The sequence below is a fragment of the Arabidopsis thaliana genome, chromosome 4 (genome assembly GCF_000001735.4).
Source record: "Arabidopsis thaliana chromosome 4, partial sequence".
Taxonomy (NCBI): domain Eukaryota; kingdom Viridiplantae; phylum Streptophyta; class Magnoliopsida; order Brassicales; family Brassicaceae; genus Arabidopsis; species Arabidopsis thaliana.
Genome location: NC_003075.7, coordinates 16,565,862 through 16,592,228, shown reverse-complemented (window position 1 = coordinate 16,592,228; position 26,367 = coordinate 16,565,862). Strand labels below are relative to the sequence as shown.

The 26,367-nt window shown below is 33.3% G+C and overlaps 6 protein-coding genes and 3 long non-coding RNA genes across 13 annotated transcripts; 5 read left to right on the top strand and 4 right to left on the bottom strand.

Moving 5' to 3' along the window:
- Window positions 1-318: 318 nt before the first annotated feature.
- AT4G34770 (SAUR-like auxin-responsive protein family) lies at window positions 319-1,050 on the bottom strand. The gene has a single exon (NM_119643.3). It carries the CDS (start codon window positions 875-877, stop codon window positions 563-565), a length of 315 nt encoding a protein of 104 aa, NP_195203.1. The 5' UTR covers window positions 878-1,050; the 3' UTR covers window positions 319-562.
- A 1,840-nt stretch (window positions 1,051-2,890) lies between these two features.
- On the bottom strand, window positions 2,891-3,364 carry AT4G09045. The gene has a single exon (NR_142248.1). It is a non-coding gene; the product is annotated as an other RNA (long non-coding RNA).
- Window positions 2,958-3,198, top strand: AT4G09055. The gene has a single exon (NR_142249.1). It is a non-coding gene; the product is annotated as an other RNA (long non-coding RNA).
- A 4,388-nt stretch (window positions 3,365-7,752) lies between the features above and the next one.
- AT4G09025 lies at window positions 7,753-8,020 on the bottom strand. The gene has a single exon (NR_142247.1). It is a non-coding gene; the product is annotated as an other RNA (long non-coding RNA).
- Window positions 8,021-9,153: 1,133 nt separating this feature from the next.
- On the top strand, window positions 9,154-10,046 carry AT4G34760 (SAUR-like auxin-responsive protein family). Its single transcript, NM_119642.4, has one exon. The coding sequence runs from the start codon at window positions 9,435-9,437 to the stop codon at window positions 9,756-9,758; it is 324 nt and encodes a 107-aa protein (NP_195202.1). The 5' UTR covers window positions 9,154-9,434; the 3' UTR covers window positions 9,759-10,046.
- Window positions 10,047-13,776: 3,730 nt separating this feature from the next.
- AT4G34750 (SAUR-like auxin-responsive protein family) lies at window positions 13,777-15,049 on the bottom strand. Of its 2 annotated transcripts, NM_001203986.2 has the most exons (2): window positions 14,177-15,049; window positions 13,821-14,051 (listed from the first exon to the last, which is right to left on the bottom strand). In NM_001203986.2, exon 1 carries the CDS (start codon window positions 14,661-14,663, stop codon window positions 14,211-14,213), a length of 453 nt encoding a protein of 150 aa, NP_001190915.1. In that variant the 5' UTR covers window positions 14,664-15,049; the 3' UTR covers window positions 13,821-14,051; window positions 14,177-14,210. The 2 variants fall into 2 exon arrangements, with proteins under 2 accessions (NP_195201.1, NP_001190915.1); NM_119641.4 differs by having other exon boundaries at window positions 13,777-15,049.
- A 426-nt stretch (window positions 15,050-15,475) lies between these two features.
- Window positions 15,476-17,685, top strand: ASE2 (GLN phosphoribosyl pyrophosphate amidotransferase 2). The gene has a single exon (NM_119640.3). It carries the CDS (start codon window positions 15,650-15,652, stop codon window positions 17,333-17,335), a length of 1,686 nt encoding a protein of 561 aa, NP_195200.1. The 5' UTR covers window positions 15,476-15,649; the 3' UTR covers window positions 17,336-17,685.
- Window positions 17,686-18,273: 588 nt separating this feature from the next.
- Window positions 18,274-22,861, top strand: AT4G34730 (ribosome-binding factor A family protein). 3 transcript variants are annotated; one of them, NM_119639.3, is made up of 5 exons: window positions 18,274-18,951; window positions 20,899-21,293; window positions 21,608-21,781; window positions 22,076-22,265; window positions 22,456-22,861. In NM_119639.3, the coding sequence occupies exons 2-4, from the start codon at window positions 20,955-20,957 to the stop codon at window positions 22,208-22,210; spliced, it is 648 nt and encodes a 215-aa protein (NP_195199.2). In that variant the 5' UTR covers window positions 18,274-18,951; window positions 20,899-20,954; the 3' UTR covers window positions 22,211-22,265; window positions 22,456-22,861. The 3 variants fall into 3 exon arrangements, with proteins under 3 accessions (NP_195199.2, NP_001328511.1, NP_001328512.1); NM_001342301.1 differs by lacking the exon at window positions 22,456-22,861 and adding an exon at window positions 22,351-22,454 and having other exon boundaries at window positions 18,549-18,951; NM_001342300.1 differs by having other exon boundaries at window positions 18,520-18,951; window positions 22,076-22,833.
- A 33-nt stretch (window positions 22,862-22,894) lies between these two features.
- Window positions 22,895-24,437, top strand: AVA-P1 (ATPase, F0/V0 complex, subunit C protein). 2 transcript variants are annotated; one of them, NM_119638.3, is made up of 3 exons: window positions 22,895-23,139; window positions 23,491-23,776; window positions 23,874-24,437. In NM_119638.3, the coding sequence occupies exons 1-3, from the start codon at window positions 23,064-23,066 to the stop codon at window positions 24,004-24,006; spliced, it is 495 nt and encodes a 164-aa protein (NP_195198.1). In that variant the 5' UTR covers window positions 22,895-23,063; the 3' UTR covers window positions 24,007-24,437. The 2 variants fall into 2 exon arrangements, with proteins under 2 accessions (NP_195198.1, NP_001329512.1); NM_001342299.1 differs by having other exon boundaries at window positions 23,226-23,776.
- The last annotated feature ends 1,930 nt before the right edge of the window (window positions 24,438-26,367 follow it).

Here is a 26,367-nt window from a genome sequence, read left to right as displayed (position 1 = left end):
GTAGACATAAAATCTAAAACTTTATTAAATATAGATTTCTTGGAACAGTTTTATATACTCTAGTTAACAGTACTATATATTTATGTAATTCACTAATAGATTTGATCATCTTTCATTGTTTTAGTTTACGAGTACTCTCAAATCCAATAATATTTCAGATATTGCTACAAACATTATTATACATATATTATCTATGTAAATTTTAATATTTGTGTGTTTCTAGTATATATTTTGATATTCCAAGGTACGCTCCTGCAGGAGATGTTTGAGGCATATATATTTGTGGATACTTCTTACTATGCTAATGAGATTTCACATCCAAAGGCTATAACTGTTAATGGACAAAAAGAATCATAGATTAATTTTTCAGATAGTGAATTCTTTACAAATGGAATGGTTAAAAGAACTCACAAGATCATTTTAGATCAAAAATTGAAAGAGACTCACTTAGTTTCTCAGTCTCGAGTTATTTTCTCTCCCCCCTTAAATACATTTTAAGAGAAACACAAAGATTTGTATAAAGAAACTTAATGAATGTTGTGATGATCAATGAGCTCCCTTATCATGAACCACTTAGAATAGAAGCTAGAGCGGTGAAGTAATCTTCAGTGCAAGGGATGGTGAGACCTCCCATGGGATGGTCGAACCCGAACTCTTCTTCCGCGAGGTTCAACAAACCTTGGAACAATGGGTGGTTTAAATACGATATAGGTATCACAAATCTCTTCCTGTGATAAGTCTCTCCCACATAGACGGCCACATGACCCTTTGGGACATTATTAGTACCCGACGTAGCCAAGAGGCTTGCGATTCTCGCTGATAAGCTTCTTTGAAGCTTTTGCTTTGCCTGAGAGAGTCCGATCAATTGGATACCCATCTTTGAGGACTAATGCAAATGAGTAAGAAGGGAGATTTTGAAAGAACTTTTTAGGTGGTGAATATTTGACCAAGAATGTTTGAATGTCTTGGGCTTCTACTGAAATGGGTTAGGTTTGTAAGCAAGTTTCTCTTAGTTTTATAAGTATATATAGAGAATCTACTGAAATTTTGACCGCAAGTTATTGAAGAGTGTAAAAGTTTGAGGAACATATCAGGTGGAGCTAATGGATGAAGTTCACATGCTTATGCCTTGTCCTTTTAGAAACCACTTTGTTTTTCTTTCATTTCCGTGAAACATGTTTATAAGACCCTACCATTCCTAATATATATGAATTATAAGACCCTACCATCTCTTATATGAATAGAACCAAAATAAGAAAGTGGAAACATGTTAACACAATCAACTTGTAAGAGATTATTACTTTTGATAAAGACGTTATACATTCCATATATATGTTAAATTTAAAATATGATTCGGAAATTGGATATATACACTGCTTTGTTAGATACTTAGCGTGAGTGATTTGACGTACCATATTAAGCAAACTATTTCAAATTTTAGACTTTTGTTTGTGGGGTGAGGCATATGATCGATCATAGCCCCCATTACTTTCAAAAGGCCACATGCGAGAGGTAGAGAATATATTATACACGAAACATCGGATCATCCCATATCGATTCTCTATACAAGCTTAAATCCAATCCCAGAGTACTATTAGAATAACTTTATTTGGTTCCACGTTAAGACTGTCCTTAAAACATATACATATGAACATGAGAGAACGGGAACCATTTGGCTACTTGTCTATCACAATTTTTGGCAGTTCCAGATTTGGACGATTAAATGTTTCTTATCTTAAAAAACAGGGTCAATAACAAAAATGATATCTAGTTAACAGTATCCGATCCTAATCCGAGGCCTTTAATCCGCCAGTTTTAAAATATTTTAGACTACCTATTAACTAACTAAAGCAATTGTCTGAATGAGAAATTCATTAATCCTGTCAATCAAAATAAATGAAAATATACAAAATTCATGAAAGAAAAGCATACTTTTGGCTCAAGCATCCCTTAAGCAATTACTTCAATGTTGAAAAGTTCTTAGGTTATTAAAAAAAAAAAAAAAAAAAACTTAGGTTACCAGTGAACTGTAACTTGGAAGTATGGCGTACGTATGTAAATTTAATCGATATTTTTCATCCGTGGAAATTATTTAATTATTTGGGAACAAAAGCATCTGCATTTGTTGCAACCACTGTAGATAATGCTTTGCATATATATAGATGAATTGAACATACCCATAAAAAGCAATAACGAAAAAGCTAAATGAACAAAATCCAAAATTCTTTCAGACAAATGCAACTAATTAATGGCTCTTTGTTTAGTTATTTCTCATTATCAGCAAAAGACTGTCCCCATATATCTACCACCTCCTCATATGTCATGCTTTCTCTCAAAGGTGGCTATATTTCTGAAATTAAATAAAGTTACTATTTTCATATATACTTCAATTCCATACGAATAAAATAACAACGTTTTAATATTCTGTCTAATAATACTTTTTGTTGGTTTCGTTTCAGCCGAAACATAGATCACCGTATCGAACTCGTACAACTTTCGGTGTGAAGAACTCTGCTTTTTTTTTTTTTCTTAAACCAGATTTGTGAGTTTTTTTAAAAAAACTTATTCTTGAATTACATTAACTTCATTATGTTCTAGAAACGATCAATTCAATATATCGAATAAATTTCAAATGAATTATATAAACGTAGCAAGTCTGCATGCACCACTTGTGACTTAGATGCATCTACAACTTGCAAATGTTCATGAAAGCTTCCAATAGAGCAGAAAAAAACAAAGCTTCCAATAGCTCAAATATTTTTTCTCCAAATATAATTAAAGAAATTTATACATAATAGTTTAGATTAAAAATAGAAATGTCCAAGTATTTTTTTGTTTATATCCTCGTGACCTCTTGACCCTATTGACATAATGGAGGTCAAAAAGGCAAATAAAATTATTGTGCTCCGAAGCTTTATTAATTGGGTGGATTTGAATATGTTAGTGTTTGGCAGCTACGTACAACACGAGGGCTTCATCATCAACTCACTGACTATCTACGTTTGACTGAAAAAAGCTAAATATTATTGGAAGATCTTGTGACGGTCCATTCGTGGATATCCATGTTTCTGCAATTCTCATTTTCGTGGCTTTACATCTATCATCTTCTTTTTTTCGGATAATGGCTTCTCATATGAAATAATTAGAGAGCATGTGATGTGACCCACTAAATTACAGAGGGGGCGTCTAATATATGACAACTTTTCAAATATAAATTGGCAGATATGGGACGTGTTTTATTTGTTGGAGGGAAATAGTAACTTCGATAATGCATGTTATTGCCGAAAATGTAATTACCCTTTTAATTTATCCATATACACTTTGTATCGAACTGAAATAAATCGTATTGTACATATATGCTGTGAATTCGTTTGAACTTTGGATAAATGATTAAACCGTAAACAAGAAGAAAACGAATTGAGACGAAATTATGTATAAATGCAATTTATACTTATTGGTAATTAATAAAAAAAGATAAATGACCGTTGGCTGTTTAAAAAAAATGACCGTTGAAAAAACGATTAAAATAAATGCCATTTCATTTTTGAGAAGTATAGAGTATAGACAATGTCAAAACATATCCGAGTCCAAGCAACGTGTGACGTTTGCTTTGATTCTTTACCCAAAAGATGTACGAAAGAATGACCTAAACATATTTACAAAAAAAATCTATCTGAAAAACAAGGCTTGAATGGATCTACTTAACTTCGGCCCATCCACGTAATTTACTGGCCCAAACATTTAGACTATTGGATATGAAGTAACCTAAAACCCCTAATTTTTTTTTTTCCCGGATAAGGTTTTTTCTTTGTCATTGACTCATTGTCCTTCTTTAAATTTCTTTATACGCCATTTTACGAGAGGCAGGGGATGAAGAATATATAGTTTAATAAAAATAAATAATAATATGAATTAATACTATCCAGATATATCTGGATGTGTTTTTCAAAATGATTTATTAGAGTTTCTTATATCAAAACACATCCAGATATGTCAAATTACATTATTATGTATATAATTTACATTGTATTCTTTTATTGATACGGTTTTATTAGTCTTCCATAAATTTAAAATGTGATAATATATTGAATAAAAAATTTAAGGAAAATTTTCAAATTCTAGTTGTAATGGTGAGGTGTTTTGCTGTCACTACAATAAGAAAAAGAAAAAAAAAAGTTTTTTTTTCTTTAGACAAAAAAGAAAAAAAAAAAGAAAAAAGAAAAGAAGAAGATATGTATTCAAATAATCATATTTTAAAAAGTTTCTGTTGATATTTTTCAATTTGTTAATGCGAGTAGACAACATCACATCATAAAAAAAGGAGAAGCAACGACATATTTTTGACGTACGCCTTCAAAGTACCAACATTAGCTGGATATATAAACACTGATGACGCTTATGATATATATATGGATGGGTCCGGAATTAGCTGTCCTAATTCATTTCAATCCAATTCAATAAAAAAATGCTTTTCATTGGTTTTCTTTTGATGCACCCGTATATATTCGCATGTAATTATTCATGATCAATTTTTTATAAAAAAAAAATCATGATCATCGTGACAGGAATATGTGATAAGACGAGGCAGTGGAAAGTAGCTTTTTTATTTTTTTTAAAATCGACTAGAAAAAGGAAAAAAAATTGCATGGTAAGCATGTCTAATACTTATATACAAAATCGAGTTGCCATGCCCTTAATTTAGCTTTAAGATGAATATGCTCTAAATATTAGAAAAAATAGGAATATTATAAGTAACAAAAATATTAAGTATAACTCGAATCATTGACCTTTCAAAACATTATGACCATAACAGTCTATAAGTTCACTTTAACAACAACATATTTAAAAAAAAAATGTCTGTAATAAGTTCATGGGTAATTCAAACTCAAATTATAACTGATGGTGAGTAAGACGAATCGTATGTTAACCAATAATAGTGTAAAATACATGCACGGTAATGACTATAAATATGAAACTTAATATGTTTTGTGTGACGTATACTTCCGGCTTCCGCAAAATAATAAAATAGTTTGGAAATTTTACTGATTTTTCAAATTGATTTCATTTATGGTTTGTAAAGAAAATAATTTCATAAAACACATATTAATGACAAAAAGTTATCTACGTAAGAAAGAAAAGGGGTGAAGGAGTAACATGGCGTTCATGTGCTCACAGCCTCACACTGACCCTAATGTCACGATCAAACAACATCACCAACGAAGAACGACAACATTTACTGTGGAAATAAAACTATTCAATTGATTTGATTTACCAGCCAATAGAAAATTTAGAAAAAAACATAAACAAAATATAATAATTAGTAATAAATAAAATGAAAAACAATATGGTCCCATATGCTCATGGTCATCTTGTTTCAATCACGTATTCTCACGATCCATCCTGTGTCACAGAACATGCAAACCAACACCTAACAAATAAAATGCATGACTACGTACCTCTACGTCTATTTATTTTTCTTTACTAACCCTCCCATCCTTTTGATCGTCGACAATAAACCTGTTTTCCCTCTTTGACCCCAAAAGTCTAGGCACAACCCTAGCCAGATGCCATGGTAGTTTTAACTGAAGCATATTAAAACCAGAATCTATAAGACAAAATGACAATACCTAAAAAGACAACACAGTAAAAACGTCAATAGGAATACACATATGCTGCTCCTACAAGAGATAAGTCACGATGTTTCCCTTGGACCACCTTTGCTTTATAATTCTACCATTTATCTCTTATATGTTTCTCTTTTTTTTTTTGGTTCAGAATATCTTATATCTCATTAATTATACATATGTATTATATAATACAACCTATGACAAGGTTGGGAGGTAATGTATTACGAAAAAAAAGATACAATCGGAAAATAGTTTTGGGGGATCGTTTATATTTTCTTAAAAATTTGAAGTGAGAAAACAAATCAATATTTTAGACATAAAGAAATAACGTAAAGAGTCTATACATTAGGCATAAAATAGTGATTGATAAAAGAAATGCAAAATATGTCGTTAATTAGAGAAAAAAGAAAACAGAAACAAAATGGTTTATAATCAATAATTGTGATGCTAAATTTGCGAGAGATAGTTTACTTTACGATGATGGTGGATATTCTGTAATCGCGTACACCATAAATTGTAACAAAAGAAAAACACTTTTACGCTAGTCGTTAATTACTTTAAAACTGGATAAATTACGTACATTAGATTAGATTAGACTGGCAAACAACCTTAGAACTTAATGAATGTATATAGAAAAATATATTAGAAACAAATTTCACGAAAGTGAAAGACAATACGAAAGAAGAAAAGAGTTCCTGATTTTCTCGGTTGTATTATCTAAGAGAACGTCTATCGTTGTGTTAGATCAAGACGTCTTCCTAAGGAAGTAAGGATATATCAATTCTGACCGTCTTTATTTTGAGAAGTTGTGTTAGAAATAATCCTATATTTAAGATAAATTTAAATGGTAAATAATATATATATAGAACGTGGATCAATACATTCATCGTCAAATTTTACAAACTCATAAATTGAACAAAAACTTGTCAATTAAAGATTTAATTAAGTTTTTATACAAAATGAATCTCACAATTATCAAAAAGTAAGCTACAAAAAAAAAAAAAAAAAGGGAAAGCTTCAAATTTTTATATAATAATCAAGAGTCGATTAGGACAAAGATGATTAGGACCTAATAAACATAGGTGGCTCCTAAACGCATGGGCCGTAGCCCCCAAGACAGTGCATATGGGATTGTTTAAGACAAAACCATGTTTGCTTTAATAATAATTAATTTTAGATTATGACTATCTAACTTTCTAAGTTTTGTGACTAAACCAATCCCGTCGACTATGGAAAGTATATTTTGAGGAAAAATATTATTTTCCACTTGTTGAACAAAAAAAAAACTTCTTTTCGCACTTAATATGCCGTAGGTGTTAAAACAACTTATTTTCCCACTTACTCATTTTAGCTAAAAAAACATAAATTTCTCGTCTCTAACCAAAGTAGTTAAACCTTCAAAACTAAAATAGCTCACTGACTTTTGCTGTCAAAAAGAAATAAAGCACACTGACATCTTGAGTCCAACCGTTAAAGCTTCTGTGTTTAGGCACAAAACAGAGTCATATCAGCATTTTTCAATTTTTTGGGTAATATGAGCGAATCTATTGATTGGGTCTGGTCCGCACACGCAAATGAAGAGAACAAATATACTTATATTCATAGTATTTTATATAAACGAGCAAATATTAGTTAAGCTCCAGTCTATAGAATTAGTTTTTGGGTTCGATTTGTTACTGTCCCAATCAATTATTTTCAGTTTTTATGCAAATATAAGCACTTTTAATATTGACAATAGCATTTTTAGCTTTATATTTCAGTCAAAGATTGTATATATCGGGGAATGGGAAGAAAAGTGTCCTGCGTATCTTAAAATAATAGTCCGAAGATTTTCTTTTTCTTGAGAGTGTGCAGATCGAATTAATAAAACATTACCATACATATCTACGATATTTATGAAGATGCACTAGATAGTCAAGTTCTATAGGTGTACTTCTAAAAATAATGTTTTGCAAATCTGTAAATAAGCAAGTGTTTACAACAAAAGTCATGATGTGTAGCTCTATTAAAAACATATAATCTCTTTCTTGTTTGATAAACTATTTTACATGATATCACACAACTATATATTTTAAAGATGCGAAAAAACAATATCCACTATTTATGATTTTAGCACTGCCTTTTTTTACAGATAAATTGCAATATTTGGCTATCTAGCTAGTAAATGAACTCTATCAAACAAACATTGCAGTTTGCTCTTTCGAACAATATCTAGTTAAGATAAGACATCTATTGAAAATATCATAAGTGTTACCTTACCTTACTTCGAAGAAAAGAGGATAAAAACATAGAACTTTTATCAACTAATTATCTCATGGGAAAAGTGCAGTCAGGCTCTTGGTTGAAGAAAGTCAGGTTCTTGGTTGTGGAGAAAGAGCCAGACCACCCTTACGGGTTTTCCGATTGACCTAGGGCTTTAAACTAAAAATATTGCAAATATAAATAATAAGAGTATATCAGATTATATTTATATGTATTTATAGCAAACAAATTTGTGTAACCTATTAATTTGATTAGAGTAGAATTTAGAGCCACTGATAGTAAACTAATCGTTTTGTAGTAAAATAGATTCAAATTGTAATTAAAGCCCTTTTGGTGAGCAATTTAAAACAGTGAAACCTCACATGGAATATGGAAAGAAGAGTTTAAGTTTTTTTTTTGGTTTTAGTGTTAAGAAGAGTTTAAGTTCATTTGTAAAATATTATTTCCGTATATCAAACGTCGGCAGCATTGTACTTCCAGTTCAACATCATGCTGCGAAGAAAACTTACTTCAAACGGTGACTAAGACCTAATCCTTATATTTTTGTGTGTCCTAAATAGTTTCTTTTTAAAATTTGTAAATACCAAGACGCGTATTTAAGAGTATTTTGAAAAGATATTTGATTATAAAAAGAAAGAAAAAGAGAAGGCTGAGGATTAACTGCAACGTCTACCGTTGGAAAAGAAAAACGATCAGAAAACACAGAAATTAATAAAAAGAGAGAAAAAAAAATAGAGTATGAGAGATGCACATGGGTGCCTGCAAAAAAAAGGTAGAAGAAATTTGTCTGAAAGTGTCACAGGCACACTCTCTCGAACCACATTTAACAACACTCCAAACACTCTTCTTCTACTTTGTACCCTTCAGTACATTACTCTTTCCAAAGTCCGTGATTTACGCTCTTCGATGACACCTCTCAACAGAGAGAGACTACATGTGTACATTTTCTTCTACCATTAAATTTTGAAGATTTTCGATGATTCAATTTAGTATATATATGGAAGATAAAATTTTCATTGTCTTTCTACATGATAGTAACGGTTTTAGAAGGGTGGTTATCACTTATAGTATTTGAGTTAAGAAATATAAAAATATACGTGACTGTTTTTCCTTGTAAACTATTTTTAGGCCCTTATTTTTATTCAAGTAGTCACATACGTGTTTGAAGTGTATTTAACTAAGAAAAAGAAAGTAGGAAATGAAAAGGATATAGTATTTATGGTGTAATCTTGGTAAGGACCAGGAGATCAGAAGGGGCCACAATGTCACAAAGAGGACCAACAATGAAATTAAATCCTCAGCTGGCCTTTAACATTTTGGCTCCCACCATCTCCTTCCACACATATGCACATGTCTTCATGTCTCTCTCTCTCTATACGTTACCTACACAAATATGTACAGACAAATAGCCCATTACAAAATCTTTATTTATAAATATATACTCCTCAACTCCCTCAATATCCACCCATCTCCTTCTCCATAACTCTCTCTCTCTCTCCCTAAACACAACCAAAGACTTTTATCTCTCAGGAACCCCAAAAACAAATGGCTATAATGAAGAAAACTTCAAAACTCACTCAAACAGCAATGCTGAAGCAGATTCTGAAGAGATGCTCGAGCTTAGGGAAGAAGAATGGAGGAGGGTACGATGAAGATTGCCTTCCGCTTGACGTACCAAAGGGACACTTCCCTGTCTATGTCGGAGAGAACAGAAGCAGATACATTGTCCCAATCTCCTTCTTGACACATCCTGAGTTCCAATCTCTCTTACAACGAGCCGAGGAAGAATTTGGATTCGATCACGACATGGGTCTCACCATTCCTTGTGATGAACTCGTTTTTCAAACCCTAACATCCATGATCCGATGATATTTTATCATTTGAAGAAGAAGCAGAAGGAGATGGTTAAAGAAGAAGCGGAAAAGCTTCTCATACAAAAAAAGCATCTCTTCTCTTTTTTTAAGATTTTTTTTCCTTTATTTTTAAGCCCATCTAGGGTTTTTTTTACGAGTTAATTGACTCGTCTAACTAGAAATAAATCCGTATGAGATAGAGATTCTATGGGTTTAGATCTGTAAATAAAGTTTGTAATGTTTTCCTCACAGATCTTCGTTCTGTGAGAGAAGTTATTTAATGCAAGAGAAAGTATTCCTCCGATCCATTTGTTTAATATTTCACTGGTATTTTGATATTTTCTATTGATTCTTGTGCAAATTTTTGTTTTGTCATTTATCTCCTACAAACAAATATAGGTATGACACTGTAAGCATTAAACAAACGCTTAAGACTAAATTTCCATGTAATTGCTAAATCATTAGGGTTCTTATAGAGGAAAATTTTATGTCAAATGATCATATCAATGGATACATAAGGTTTTGAAAGTGCATGCTTGAACATGGGTTTGTCAGAGAATGTGGGGTACTTTATCATGTACGGAACCAGATAAGACGATTTCTACATTCGTTTGAAGAAAATGGTTTATAAGATTCTAATTAGTTGGTAACGTTCAGCAACGTTTATGTTTAACGGTGTTTGAGACGAAAGTTAGGCCACCAATATTATATGTGTAAAGGGCTAATTCAATAGAATTGTTTCGAGAAAAATTACCCTTTTTTCCACTGAGAAAAATTATCTATATTGTGTATATACATAGTCACATGCAGTGACTATAACTACTACTCTCCCACCATTATTATTTATTACTATTCACTACTTTGACTGTAATGCATGTTTTATAGTAGTATTATTTAAAGTGACCGGTGACCGCACTAACCACTGTTTATTTAAACGTAAACATTAATTGCTATTTCAAAAAAACAAAAATATACATACAACTGCTAAATAAATTATCAACCATCAATAGTAAGTATCAAGTGCTAGTAATTAAGTTTCAACATCAATTTATATACTTTAGAATTTGTGGTAATTGTGAAAAAAAAAATGTGGTACATTATTCCAGATGAAAAAGATCAAGACGTTTCAATTTGGTTTTTGTTGCTCCGTGTACTCTCGAATATTTCTAGTTTCTTCCGAATTAAGGTTCTTTGGTATACATTTCTTATACTACCAAAACTCTAACTAATTTTGGTTATTAATCAAAACATATATACTAGTGAAAGTTGACTCGTTCCTCACCCAAAAAAGCGATGACTTCTTTTTATCAACTAGCTAGATAAAAAGCTACACATTAGAAATACTGAATTTCACTTTTAAATAATCTACTTATTCATAATATACAAAAGTGTAAAGCAAGGAAAATAACTACTCATTTATATAAACATACAGCCGTATAAAGCAGAGAAAATGACTCATGCATGGTAATGGAAGCTGTATCAAAAACAGGACTTTACAAATAATATTGAGCTGTTTCCAAATATTGCGTCCCTTAATCATTCTTAGAGTCAGCAATATATATGCATATACATGTACCGCATGCGCTATCAAACGATTCCTTCTTCTACGGCTTTTTCCCGTTCCGTACAATTAATTAAAGCTTGTAACTAAACATTTGTTTAATTGATCGTTAAATAAGGTTAGACCTTCCATGCGCCATTATAAAAATAATACTACTAATTATAACGAACTGTATAATTCTTTGTTTGGATCTCTTTTGAATAGTCGTTAATGTCGAATTTTTATGAAAGATTTATCACGCATTCCGAGATTCGTTGGTTTTATCAACATAATTAACGCAGTGTTGTTAGGTACATATAAAGCTAAATCATCACTATAGTCGATCGAGAGATTACGAAGAATAGGTAAAACCGTAAAAGTATACAGGACTACGAAATGATGATAATTTGTTAGCATTTAATTTGCATCCACTAACGAAAAAAGAATGGATGCAAAATAAAATAATAGCATTGCAAACAAATATGATTGTTAAAAAAAAATGATTGTTCGTTTGTCTATTTTCTTGACACGTTTGAAAGATTTGATATTTCATTTAACTATTACGTGACATTACTTATATTCGTAATCTGTTATTCTTTTTTTTATGTAAGGGTCTAATTTATTAAATGGAGATTGGGTTTGATTTAAGATTTAGGATTTGTGGTTTAATTTACAATAGTTTGCTTGCAAGTTGTAATAAACAAAGCAACGAATGTAATCTTATAACTAGACACTATGATCTCTCCTCGCCACTTTTCGAAAAGCAAAGCATCATAATTTATAAGGATTATGACGACACATACTAAGCAACGAACGACCTAACAGCAAATAGTGTCTTACTTTTAGTAGGTTACGAAACGTCGGAATTCAACTTGCTCATAAATCATTTCTCCCTAGCTAGTGTAACTATTGACCTTTAATTCGGTTGGATTTTTTTGTTTAAAAGAGTTCCAAAGATTCAGACGGTAAACTTGTTAGGTTCAACTAGAGTTGGTTAGGTCTGCACGACTTTTTTTCAGATTATATATTAAATCTCGATGTTATTTGTGTCGCCTTGACCGATCTTTAGGCTATGGAGAGAAATCAGGATCAGTTTTAATCCGATCCATATTTTACGAATCTTGGCAGGGCCATGGTCGAAAACCTTCGAAAAGTAATGGCTTCGTATGATAGTTAACTAAAATCTAATAAAGATGGGTTAAAAATAGTAACTTTCCGAAGATATTCTTGATGAGTTAAAAATCATTGAATTGCTTAGTTAGTGCTTTGATGAATACTCACGCAAAAGCAATGTGATTTACCAAGATATTCCTGTCTAGTAAAAGCACAATATCAATCTGTCAACAATTTTTAATGAATATTAATTGGTTAATTTCTACGATATACTCGGAAATCCGGATACTCTTCTCTAGCTAGTGAAACAAAATAGTTATTATCTATAAGGAAATAGCTCTTAAATCATGAAAATTTTCTAAAAACCTCCAACACTGAGCTTATGCAAAGAACCTTTTTAGTGATCACATATTAAAAAAGTGGAAAGAGACCAGTATGTGTTCATCATCAATTCATCCTTAGAGAACATTAGGTTATATAGTAAAAGTGAAAACCCAAAGGAAACAGTAAGTAAGAAGTTGATCACGTTCGTGGTCAATTTAAAATGAAGGAAGAGGGTCATTTCTCACAATCATTAGTCATTTCTCACAACGCTAAGCTTATCCGAGATGATCTTTGTAGATAATACTTTATTTTGTTGTCGTTGTTGTAAATTTATACTCCTACTAAAGTCATATGTTTGTTTTTCTTAGAAGGTGGAGAAAATGCAAGTGGGCGATACTCCCAACTGTTAAATCAGCGTAAGATTTAGGTGATATGATTTGATGGAGGTACGTACCACGTACACCGTACAAATGGAAATTAGATAATGTTGGTCAAGGTAGGGAGAGATAATTTTAAAATTTAGAGGAGACAAATAGTCCACGATTATTTATTTTCTAATTTTCCACAAGTAAAAGTACTTTCTAATGTGATTAAAAATGTTCGGTCTAAAACATTTACATTTATTATGAAGGTATTTTTGACCAAACATATAACTTTTTTCTCTTTCAAATACACCAGTATAGCTAATAATATCACATAATTTTGCATAGATATCTACAAACATTAATTTGCTTGTATGATATTGACTTAGTAGCTATTCTTCATATAGTAAACGTAAATATATTTTTTTGGTGAGAATCATATATATAATATCTTTGTTTTCTATGTAACTTGTTTTTTTTTTTTTTTTGGTAAAAAATGTAACTTGGTTTTTCTTTACTTTCTTTGGTTTCTCATATCAAATCAGAGATGTTTACTGTTTTTGTTAAGTAATGTTACTCTAATTAGTGAAAATAGTGTTGAAACGGTAACTCTGAAATCAGAAAGGTATTTTGCAGATCATCTTTGGTTGTATAAACTGCAAATTAGGTTTGAAATCATCTTCTTGACCAAATATTTCGGTAACAAGAAGTCAAGAACTATAATGAGAAAATCAAAAAGCATCTTTCTTTAAGCAATAAACAAATAAATTGACAACAATAATTCCAAATTAATTTATTATTCCTCAGTTAAAATTCAGAAATCTGAATATACAAATTGAAAATAGCCAAGAGAAATATAAATAAGAATCTCTCGACCAGAATCAAAAATATCTAAATTAAAAACTGAGGGCTCCTCTCTCCAAAAAAACTATCTCCTTCATCAAATCTTCATCATTCTGGGACGACGACACTGGCGACAACCAAAAACAATATCAAACCCTAATTTTGCCATCTCCTTCCCAAAAACAAAGTCAAAAATCATTAAAAAAAATAGCAACGAAATTAAATTAAAACTTTCAAAATTAAATCTCTAACCAAAGTTTCAATCACATTCCGTTTGCAAATTTCATTAGCACACAGATTTTTCAGCAATCCCAGGAAGTAACGGACGAGATTCAACGTTGTTCTTCGCCAATCCAACATGACTACACCTCCGGAGATCCTCAAGCGTCGCCGCCGGAGGATTACCTCGTCCAGATGATGATGACGACTCACACCGAGTCACAATCGCAATAATATCCTCAAACAACGATTCATCACAAGGAATCGCTAACGGACCAACGTTAGCGAATCCATACTCTTCCTCAGCCTCAGCTAGAAGCCGTCGGAAAATCGGATGGTTCAAATGCTTAGCACGGACAACGTATCTCCGACGATTCTCACCGACGGAAACAGCAACGTGACCAGGAGGTACATCGGAAACAGGATCGTTGTTGCTAGATCCGATGTGAGCTTTTTTCTGCCATTGTTTAAGCATCTGACGGATCCGAACAACGCTTCCGATCTTATTGTTCTTCCCCATTGATATCGAACAATTGCTTCTTGTGGATTGCTTTTGCGTTTTTTGGCTCGCTTTTCCCCAGAAAATGAAGGGAAAGTTGGAGAGCAAAAAAAAAAAAAAAAAAAAAAGGTTAGAGAAGAGACATTTTTGCTTTAGGCGTTGCTTTCACCAAATTTTGGAATAATACGGCAAGCAGGGGAATATTGAAGGGAGCGTTACGGTATTTAAAGGTTAATCATTTAGGTTTCATTTTGCCCCTCTAACGTTTGCTAAATTACGATTTTACTCTTCTCTATTTATGGTTTTTTGATTTTTTTTCTCTTTTTTTTTCCTTCTTTATCTTATAAATAAAAGATTCATAGCTCTGTTTTTGTTTTCATTCTTTTTAACAAATTTTTTTCAGAAACAAAATTGGTCAACTTTTCATAATTGGTTTGTGTGTATTTTTTTTGGTAAGAATATTGAATTGATGCATATATCAATTTTTTTGTTTTTAATATATAATATCTTACTCAACACATAAAAGAAAATTAATAAATACTCAGATATCTTCTTCTTTATTTGATTTTCCTTAAGAATTTGAAAGAGCAGGCTTTTTACAAAGCCTCAAAGAAAAGCCCATATGGCTTTGGTTTGATGAATTAAGAATTGCTTTTCTCTAATTGTGTGCGCCCGACCCGCTTTGTATCAAGCCGACCCGTTTCGTTTTAAAAATGCATTTTGAGCCACAGAAAAGGGGACCCACCACGAAAAAAATAGAGATTCTCTTCTAAAATATCATCAAAGTACAAAGAATTTAAAGCCGAAAGAAAAATTGTTTAAAAAGATTCGCAGAAAAAAAAAAAAAAAGGGTGAGGCGGTCACTTCACTGACGACGTGTGCTATACATACACAGTCAAATACAACCCTTTCCCCAAATTGACCCCAAAACCAAAAACAAATCAGAAGAAAATTAAAATAAACCTAAAAGAGCAAATTTTTATTCGCATTGCTCTCAAAAATCATCCATGGCGGCCACCTCTAGCATCTCTTCTTCTCTATCTCTCAATGCTAAACCCAACAAGCTCTCTAACAACAACAACAACAATAAGCCTCACCGTTTCCTCCGTAATCCCTTCCTTAACCCCTCCTCCTCCTCTTTCTCTCCTCTTCCGGCTTCTATCTCCTCTTCTTCTTCTTCTCCTTCGTTTCCGCTCAGAGTTTCAAACCCTCTTACCCTGTTGGCGGCAGACAACGATGATTATGACGAGAAGCCTCGGGAAGAGTGTGGAGTTGTCGGAATCTACGGTGACTCAGAAGCTTCACGACTCTGTTACTTAGCTCTCCATGCGCTTCAGCATCGAGGTCAAGAAGGTGCAGGTATTGTTACCGTTAGTAAAGATAAGGTTCTTCAGACCATTACAGGTGTTGGTTTGGTCTCTGAGGTTTTCAGTGAATCCAAACTCGATCAATTACCAGGAGACATAGCCATTGGTCATGTCAGGTACTCGACTGCTGGTTCTTCTATGCTCAAGAACGTTCAGCCGTTTGTTGCTGGTTATCGATTTGGCTCTGTTGGTGTTGCTCACAATGGCAATTTAGTGAATTACACGAAATTGAGAGCTGATTTAGAGGAAAATGGTTCGATTTTCAATACTAGCTCTGATACTGAGGTTGTGCTTCATTTGATTGCCATTTCTAAAGCTAGACCCTTTTTCATGAGAATTGTTGATGCTTGTGAGAAGCTTCAAGGTGCTTATTCGATGGTGTTTGTGACTGAGGATAAGCTTGTTGCTGTTCGTGACCCACATGGGTTTAGGCCTTTAGTTATGGGTAGGAGAAGTAATGGAGCTGTTGTGTTTGCTTCTGAGACTTGTGCTCTTGATTTGATTGAAGCTACTTATGAGAGAGAGGTTTATCCTGGTGAGGTTTTAGTTGTGGATAAAGATGGTGTCAAATGTCAGTGTTTGATGCCTCATCCTGAGCCAAAGCAATGCATTTTCGAACATATTTACTTCTCGTTGCCTAATTCGATTGTCTTTGGTCGGTCTGTGTATGAGTCTAGGCATGTCTTTGGTGAGATTTTAGCTACTGAGTCACCTGTTGATTGTGATGTGGTGATCGCTGTGCCTGACTCGGGTGTTGTGGCTGCTCTTGGTTACGCGGCTAAAGCTGGTGTAGCGTTTCAGCAAGGTTTGATTAGGTCTCATTATGTTGGAAGGACTTTCATTGAGCCGTCTCAGAAAATCAGAGATTTTGGAGTGAAGCTGAAGCTATCGCCAGTCCGAGGAGTTTTAGAAGGGAAAAGAGTTGTTGTTGTTGATGATTCGATTGTTAGAGGAACAACTTCGTCCAAGATTGTGCGTTTATTGAGAGAAGCGGGTGCGAAAGAGGTTCACATGAGGATCGCGAGTCCTCCTATTATTGCATCTTGTTACTACGGAGTGGACACGCCTAGCTCAAATGAGTTGATATCGAATAGGATGAGTGTTGATGAAATCAGGGATTACATCGGATGTGATTCCCTTGCGTTTTTGTCGTTTGAGACGTTAAAGAAACATTTGGGGGAAGATTCTAGAAGCTTCTGCTATGCATGCTTCACGGGGGACTATCCGGTGAAGCCTACAGAGGATAAGGTGAAGCGAGGAGGAGATTTTATCGATGATGGTCTCGTTGGAGGAATCCACAACATTGAAGGAGGTTGGGTACGGTAGATAGCAGATATTCAAGTTCTGCATTATGATGATCAATTTTGGGTACTAATGGAGTAAGATGATGACGATATCTTGTTGAATTTTGTGTTCCATTTGACCTTAATTGCTGGCACATTTTTACTATTTTATTGAGTCTGGGATGGATTAAGATTTAAGGGTTGTTCTTGTCTGAATCTTTGAAAGGTTTTGTTTACTTTTGTCTCGTTAAGAATTCAAATCTTCTCTCTGTTTTCATTGCACTTTACTTAATCAGAAAATGTAATGGGTGATGTGGTATATGAGAGACATCTCTCTATTTACTAAAATTTGATTCGGTTATCGATTTGGTTATTTCGGTTGAATATGGTTTGAACTATTCCACGTCACCGTAGATGGTGCCAAATGACAACTATACCCTCAGAACAATGGATAAATTTGTTCTGTTTCGTTACTTCCTCAAATCCAAACACACAAAACAGAGGAATTTACGAGATTAAGGAACCATTGTGACGATGCCTAAGTTTCTACACACCCATCAATCTCACTTCTTCTTCCTCCATCATCAGACATTGTTGCTTGGATATTGAGAAGCTAGTCTTAGGTAGGTAGGTTCCTATATGAGTTTGAGTAAACGACGGTGATACATTTGAGTGTTGTTCAGCTAAACAAGCTTTTGAATGGTGAGCTTGTCTGTTTCAAATATGAGATACACGAAAGTTAGAGTAAGCCGACTAGATAAGCCATTGACATTTTGACCATGTCATTACAAACGGAAGCAGAGCAACTGGTTTATGGGGGCTTGTGCTTGTGGCGAGTTCTACGAAATTTTTGCTTGGAAAGGTAGTGATACGTTTAGGAGATGTGTGTGTTGTGTTGTGAATTTGCTTGTAGTTTGAGTAAGATTGTGCTAGTGGCATATTTTTCATTCTGTTTCGAGCATTATGTTAATACATGACTAGGTTTGACTTTTATAGATTTGTGTTACTTTACAAGGCTTGTTTTGTTGATGTTCCATCTCTTTCAACAAACACTCTAAATTGTGATTTGTGAACATCAAATAAATTACGTAGGTAGTAAGAAACATATTTGTTCTTGTAACGGTAACTTAATTTGACTTTTTGTTACATTGATCAATTTCCTTTTCTTCGCAAAACATAGAAAAAAGAGACAATTTCCTTTTTTCAATGGAGCGTTTGCTTATAAATACTCCAACTCTCGTATCTTCTTCTTCGTTGAGAAATCAAAATACCATCTTTTATCTTCTTCTTCTTCTTCTTCTTCTTTCTTTTTCATACCTGCAATTTCCCTGAGAGACTGATCACTGATGTGCTTTCGTTCTCTCGTGACAACAATCTTCAATCAATCGAGTTCACTTTTTAGTTCGTGACTCCCTAATTTCACACGATCAAAGATCTCGCCACCGAAACGCTTTCACCGAAGGATTCTTTCAACGGCGGCGAAGGAGATGATTACACGACGGAGAAGGATGCGCGGAAGACTATGGCCAAGAGAGGGATAGTGAAATTAACGACCAGTTGGCAGATTCGTAGGCTTTAAAACTACAATTCGACTGCGGAGGAAGAAGACAAATTTGTGTTTCATCGATCGATCGATAATCATCACCAGCGAGAACCAAGGTTTGCGCTTTCCTAATTTTCTTTTTCTTTAATAAAAGATTTTAAATTTTATAAGATTTTTTTTCTTGTGTTTCTTTTTTTAGATTTTTTTTTTGTTTTGATACTAAATCTATGTAAAAAATGTATATGGAAAACTAACCGGATTTTGGAACCAGGTTCGGTCGTTAGCGATTTCAAAAATTCAACTTGTTTTCATATCTTTATATAGATTTGGTATCGAAGGTTTTTGTTCGGACTTTTAAGAGTTTTTTTTTTTTTTTTTTTTTGTTTTGTTTGATACTAAATTTACATAAAGATATATGAAACTAACCGGATTTTGGATCCAGCTTCGGTCGTTATCGATTCCAAACATTCAACTTGTTTTCATATCATTTTTATATAGATTTGGTATCGAAGTTTTTTATTCTGATTTTTAAAAAAATTTATGACTTTTTTTTTTGTTTTGATACTAAATTTACGTCAAGAAATGTATATGGAAAACTAACCGGATTTTGGATCCAGCATCGGTTGTTAGCGATTCCAAACATTCAACTTGTTTTCATATCATCTTTATATAGATTTGGTATCGAAGTTTTTTGTTGGAATTTTAAAAAGTTTTTTTTTGTTTTTTTTTTGTTTCGTTTGATACTAAATTTACATAAAATATATGAAACTAACCGGATTTTTGATCCAGCTTCGGTCGTTAGCGATTCCAAATATTCAACTTGTTTTCATATCATCTTTATATAGATTTGGTATCGAAGTTTTTTGTTGGGATTTTTTAAAAAAATTTTTGTTCTTTTTTTGTTTTGTTTGATACTAAATTTACATAAAGATATATGAAACTAACCGGATTTTGGATCCAGCTTCGGTTGTTAGCGATTCCAAACATTCAACTTGTTTTCATATCATTTTTAGATAACTTTGGTATCAAAGTTTTTTATTCGGACTTTTAAAGTTTTTTCTGATTTATTGTTTTGTTTTGTTTGATACTAAATTTACAAAAATATATATGAAAAACTAACCGGATTTTGGATCCAGCTACGGTCGTTAGCGATTCCAAACATTCAATTTGTTTTCATATCATAAAAACTTGAATTTTTAAAATAGCTTTTCAAATTTTGTTATTTTTGATTCGAATTTTTCAAAGGTTTTTAAGGTTTTTGTTTTTGTCTTGATACTAAATTTATATAAAAATATATATGAAAACTAATCTGATTTTAGATCCAGCTTCGGTCGTTAACAATTTCAAACATTTATGTAGATTTTAGTATCCAAGTTTTTAAAATAGGTTTTCAAATTTTGATATTTTTTATTTAGATTTATAAAAGTTTTTAAGGCTTTTTTTTTGTTTTATACTAAATTTAAATATATATATATATATATGATAACTAATCGAAATTTGGATACGTTTTGGGTCGTTAGCATACCAAACATTCAACTTATTTTTATATTATTTTTATGTAAATTTTATTATCCATGTTTTTTATTTAGATTATAAAAAAAGCTTTTCAAATCTTTAAAAACTAGCTGTGTTTTGCATCCATCATTAGTCTCTAGAGTTCTTAATATTCAACTTGTTCTTTTATCATTGTTGCATAGATTTTAGTATTCGAATTTTCACTTTTAGAATTTTTAAAACAATATTTATCATTTCAATAGTTTCTATTTGTTGGTATGGATAATGTGGTGTTCTGGTCTGATTTTTTGAAATATTTTGTTTAATTTTGTCTCATTTAGAATTCAAATCTCTGTTTTATGCAATTTACTTGATCAGAATTTCTGAATCGAAAATGTATTGGCTGATACTAAAAATTAATTCGGTTCTCGTTTTAGTTACTTCGGTTTAATTTGAAACTCGGACCGGTTTTCGTGGATTGAACTCTTCCACGTCACCTAGATTTTGTGAAACGACTACTATACCCTTAGAACACTGGATAATTTGTTCTTGTTTCGTTACTTGCTCAGAGACCTTTTCAAATCCAAAACAGAGGAATATAAGAGATTAAGGAACCATTGTGACGATGCCTAACTTGCTCCACACCAATCAATCTCACTTCTTCTTCCTCCATCATCCGCCAATCTACACCGTCAGTTCAAAGACGCAGGCTTTCCACTTCCCGCAATCAATGGCGCCGGTCAACCTCCGTACGAATCTCTCCGTGCGCAGGACCGTACGGTGTATGGCGAACCCGAGGAGAGTTAAGATGGTGGCTAAGCAGATAATGAGAGAACTCTCCGACATGCTTCTAACAGACACGGTTTTACAACACGCTGTCTTACCTGAAGCTGCACTTGGAGCTGACCGCTACCTCTCTTCTCTCACCACCATTAGCGATGTTGAAGTCTCTAATGATTTGCAGGTGATGAGAAACCCTAATTGGAAACTCTTGTGTAATGTATTCATGTGGGTCTTGCTCTATTTATGCAGCTGGAGTGGAAATTTAGGGTCTTTCGAAATATTTGATTCCAGAATTGCTTAACTTGATCTTTTGATTAAACTTATGCTATACTGTGGCTTGCACGGATTGAATCCTGATTCTTTTATCAGTTTTTGACAGAAGCAATTCGTATTATGTGTTTTATGATTTGTGTGCTGGACCTAGCCGCTGGTTTGAGAGTATTATTACTTCAGAGTAATGTTAGAAGCTGAAAATGGTTTCTTTTGGGGTTGTAGGTGGTTAAAGTATATGTATCCGTGTTTGGAGATGATAGAGGGAAAGACGTTGCAATTGCGGGGTTGAAATCGAAAGCTAAGTACGTTAGGAGTGAGCTTGGGAAGCGAATGAAGTTGAGATTGACGCCTGAGGTCAGGTTTATTGAGGATGAAGCCATGGAAAGAGGAAGCAGGGTAAGGGATTCTAATATATCTTTCACTTAAAGTAAACTAGCGTTTAATGAAATTTAGTCTTCAGTTAGTAAATGAATGTCTCAATGATGCGGTCAAAATCTCTATCTTGCATTCATAGTCATGAGTGTTGAGTCATGAACTAGTTGATCTTGTTGATTGTCTTCTCTGAAAATCACCTCTTCTGTGCTATATTAGAAACCGGAACTTGGTGGATGCTGATATAGTCAGTCAAGCAATTGTAATACCATGTACGGTTATCACTATGAGCAGAAACTGAATTGGAGACTGTTTCAGGTAATTGCAATACTGGACAAAATAAAAGCTGAGAAAGGAAGCGGTGAAGGGAAAACAGAACCATCTGACTCAACAGAAGATGATCAAGATTGGGAAGTGGATGACCCCGACGAAGACATAATCTATGTAAAGTAATGGTCTGAAGCCGTTTAAGCAACGAGTGCATATTACTCTGATAGAACGCTCCGCGGTAAGTCATCATATGTGCTCAACTCATCTATGAGCTTGGTTTAGGAGAGATCATTCATCTTAGTGCATGTCAGTCATATGAACAGAAAGCATTGGATAATATATGCTGCTGAAAAGCATCTAATAGAAACAAGTGTTAATAAATCAACGCATGACTCTGAAGAGAATCATTTTCCATGTTTTGTGTGAAGTTGTTGGACAAGACTAAGGCGGAATGGAGAACCGGAGAAGATGAATACCGATGGTAGTTACTCATTATGAAGCCTGAAAGCTTCTTTGGTCCATTACTCGGGGATCTCTCCAACAAATTGTTATTTTGGATAATATCAGTGTAAGGGTTTGGTCATGAGCTCAAGTTTCTGCCTCGTTGTTTCAATGTTTTGTCCTTGTTTGGTGTTACAGTTAATGTCAGCTCTCACAATGACTCAAGTAGAAATTAACCGATTCGGTTTCATATATGCCTAGATGAGTTGTGTACTTGTGTCATTGGGCCCGTATCTCATGTATGCAGTAACATTTTAGGCCCAAACAAAAATCAGAACCTAATCCATTGTTTATGTTACTTATACTACATCGGTATCTTAGAAATTGGGCTTTTAATCTAAAATAGGCCCAAGCCAAAATGACGTGGTCGTCCTTGTTACAGAACAAGCAGCGTTGTTCCCTTCCACTCATCTGAAAACAAAAACAACAAACAAAATAAATAAATTCAACAGCGATATATCTTCATCTCTCTCTCTCTCGCCAGATTTTCATCGACTCGATTTCAGATTTAAGATCTCAGATACAAAACTCCGACATGTCTACGTTCAGCGGCGATGAAACAGCTCCCTTCTTCGGCTTCCTCGGCGCTGCAGCCGCACTCGTTTTCTCCTGTAATTTCATTTTCTCTCTGTTTTCCCATTTTGATCTGTTTCTTTCTTCGTGAGATCGTGTTCCCATTTTCTGAAATTTGTTACAGATTGCGTATATGATCGTGATAGATATAAAGAATGAGTCTTTTAGGTTCGATCTGCAAAAATAAGGAATTGGTGATTTATGGGATATGATTTGCATTTGAGCTAGTAAAATCTGATTGAGCAATGCTTTTGTGTCTTATTTGGCTGTAAATCTGAGATAGAGATTCGATTCTCTTGTGCATTCCTCGAATTTTGGAACCTCATTGGGTGCTTTATATGATCATACGAAACCATGTTGAATCCTTGGATTGCATTGGATGTTATTAGGTATGGGAGCTGCTTATGGAACCGCAAAGAGTGGTGTTGGTGTGGCTTCTATGGGAGTTATGAGACCTGAGTTGGTGATGAAATCTATTGTCCCTGTTGTTATGGCTGGAGTGTTGGGTATCTATGGATTGATCATTGCTGTTATCATCAGTACCGGGATTAACCCCAAGGCTAAGTCTTACTACCTCTTTGATGGATACGCACATCTCTCGTCTGGTCTTGCTTGTGGTCTTGCTGGTCTCTCAGCTGGAATGGCCATTGGGATTGTTGGTGATGCCGGTGTCAGGTTTGTCTCTCGTCCTCCTGCTACTGATACGCTTTGAGGTATTATGGAAGATATGTAACATTGGTGTTTGACTTACCCTTTTGCGATTCTTTTTCAGGGCAAATGCTCAGCAGCCTAAGCTCTTTGTTGGGATGATTCTTATCCTTATTTTCGCAGAAGCGCTTGCTCTTTACGGGCTTATTGTAGGAATCATTCTTTCCTCACGAGCTGGCCAGTCTAGAGCTGAATGAGAATCTAAACCACAAGACTGCTCAAAGGTACTTCCTTTACTTCTGTGTGCGTTTTGTTTTATCGTGATTAGTATGATGTATCATCGGGAACCAAAAATTTTACTGGATTCTTGGAAATTTGTTTCGGAAACAAAACCGCCTATCTTCATTCTCCTTTTCTTTTCCGGTGGTTACTCTCCGATGTAGAATTTTATTGTTTGATTCTGTAATAAAGAAGCTCTGAGGAGTTTGGTATGTTTTTGTATTCTTGTATTTGTCCTGAGGAAGTTAAATACATTTATTTGTAAAGAAGTTTGCTTTTCTGATACCATTTCTTTTGAAATTATCCTGCGATGTATATTGCTTTTGTGTGTCTTTTATATGATTTACTAGAAAATTCATGTTGAACGTTTTTGTGACAAAAGTTTAAAGGAAAACAAGTTAAACTTGAGCCTTGACACACCTTTTGATGAATTTGTTTTTGTATTTTTTTTTTGCGATAATATGTCAACGATTAAAAAAAAAATGTTTCAAAACTCTTTTGTTAAAAGTTTTACATTACAAAAAATAAACACAAACGGTCAGGAAAAGTTTTGTTCATGTTTTTGTTTTGAACTTTTTCAATTTATAATGCTTTTAAACAATAATTATCAATTTATAATACGGTCAACAAAAAAAAAATCTCATAAATTATACTATTCTAATACAGATAATAATTCTATTACATAAACATGAACAGATCAAGACCAATAATTAAAAAGATCGCAGGTTTTAATTTTACTATCAATATTTGCAGCAAAAATAATTTAGTACTGATAACCGTTCACGTGAATAGTAAATTATTTGCAGCAAAAACAATTTAGTAGTGTATACTGACCAAATTAAAGAGGGATGGATACAAATTTAAGTATTGGCGATATAGGGATATGTTAAAATTTTTTGACCATTATGTTTAATTTTGTGGTGCAGAAACGCCACGTTTTTGTCATGAGATCTCGTGACCACAAATTTGCTTTTATGTTTTATTGATCTAGAGTGTAACTGGAGTTGGAAACAAAAACCAAAGTCATTTTCTACAAATCCTAAACAAAAGATTTTATTTTGTAACCAAGAGAATTTGGATCGAAGGTTGAGTAATCTTGCAACTCAAAATGTTCACAGTAGTTAATCATGAATGAAATCGTTGTAGAAGTACTCGAACTCAGGTCATCCAGCCTTTAAATCAATCATTCAACAATTCGATCATCGCGGTTTTGTTTTTCATTTTTTTTTTTTGCTTTAAGAAACCTTTGTCCTCAGTTTTACTTTGCAGTTTCAGGTCCACTTTAAGATTTTCAATCTGTAAAGGGGCTAATCAAAGAGGAAATTATATGAATTTAACCTTTTCGAGGCAGTCTTTTCACGTGGCAAATAAATAATGTTCATTAACTTCAACCATATGGAAAAAATTAAAAAAAAAAGAAAAAAAAAACTTCAACCATCATATGCAAGACTTACACTTAATATAAAAACCTTCTAGAATTCTTTGCAAAAAAAAAAAAATCTAGAATTTTGTAATGTTTATCGTCGTAATAAATTTGGTGTATATATTAGTAATATAATAAATTTATTATAAACGTGCTTCAAATGTTCATATGGACATATATATTGTAGGGTTAAATGACGATCACAAACCTATTTTCTTGTATTTCTACACCACTCACAAATTTGTTGTTATCTCATTTTGAAGTAATTTTATAGACAGTCTGTTTATTGTCGTATTCAGAAAACCGAATGCGCATGCACAGCATTTCGACCAAAATCAACTATTAAAATGTCGTTTCTAGTTGAATAATTTAATTTTAGGTTAAGTTGTTGCCGCGCAATAAAAAAAAGAAGAGGATGTTATCGTTAATTTCATTGGTAATTCTCAATAAAGTTAGTGACATATATTGGTTTGGAATCCGTTGCTACTTGCTATACTTACTAACATAGTAAAGACAATCAACGAATTTAGCAATTACAACTATCTTTAGTAGTAATAACACACATACATGTCAGAATACATAAGAGAAAGAAAAAAAAACTCAATCGTTGAGCCATATGGCCCATATATATCCCACATATCAATCAATCATTCAACTGCTTCCCAAAGTCTAATAAATAAAACGATTAAATATGTCAGAATCTACCATATGAAACTTATGTGGGTTGCCTTGTCCCACTCACTATTACTCACAATCCCATCGTCCACGATGCCGTTCAATACGCGGCGAAACCTAAGCGCTAAAACAATAAAGTCTCAAACATTAAAGGACAACTACTCAATTGCTTTCATTTAGTTGTCGAATTACCATAGAGTGAAAAGAACTCGTATCAATTAAGAACTACACAATTATTTTT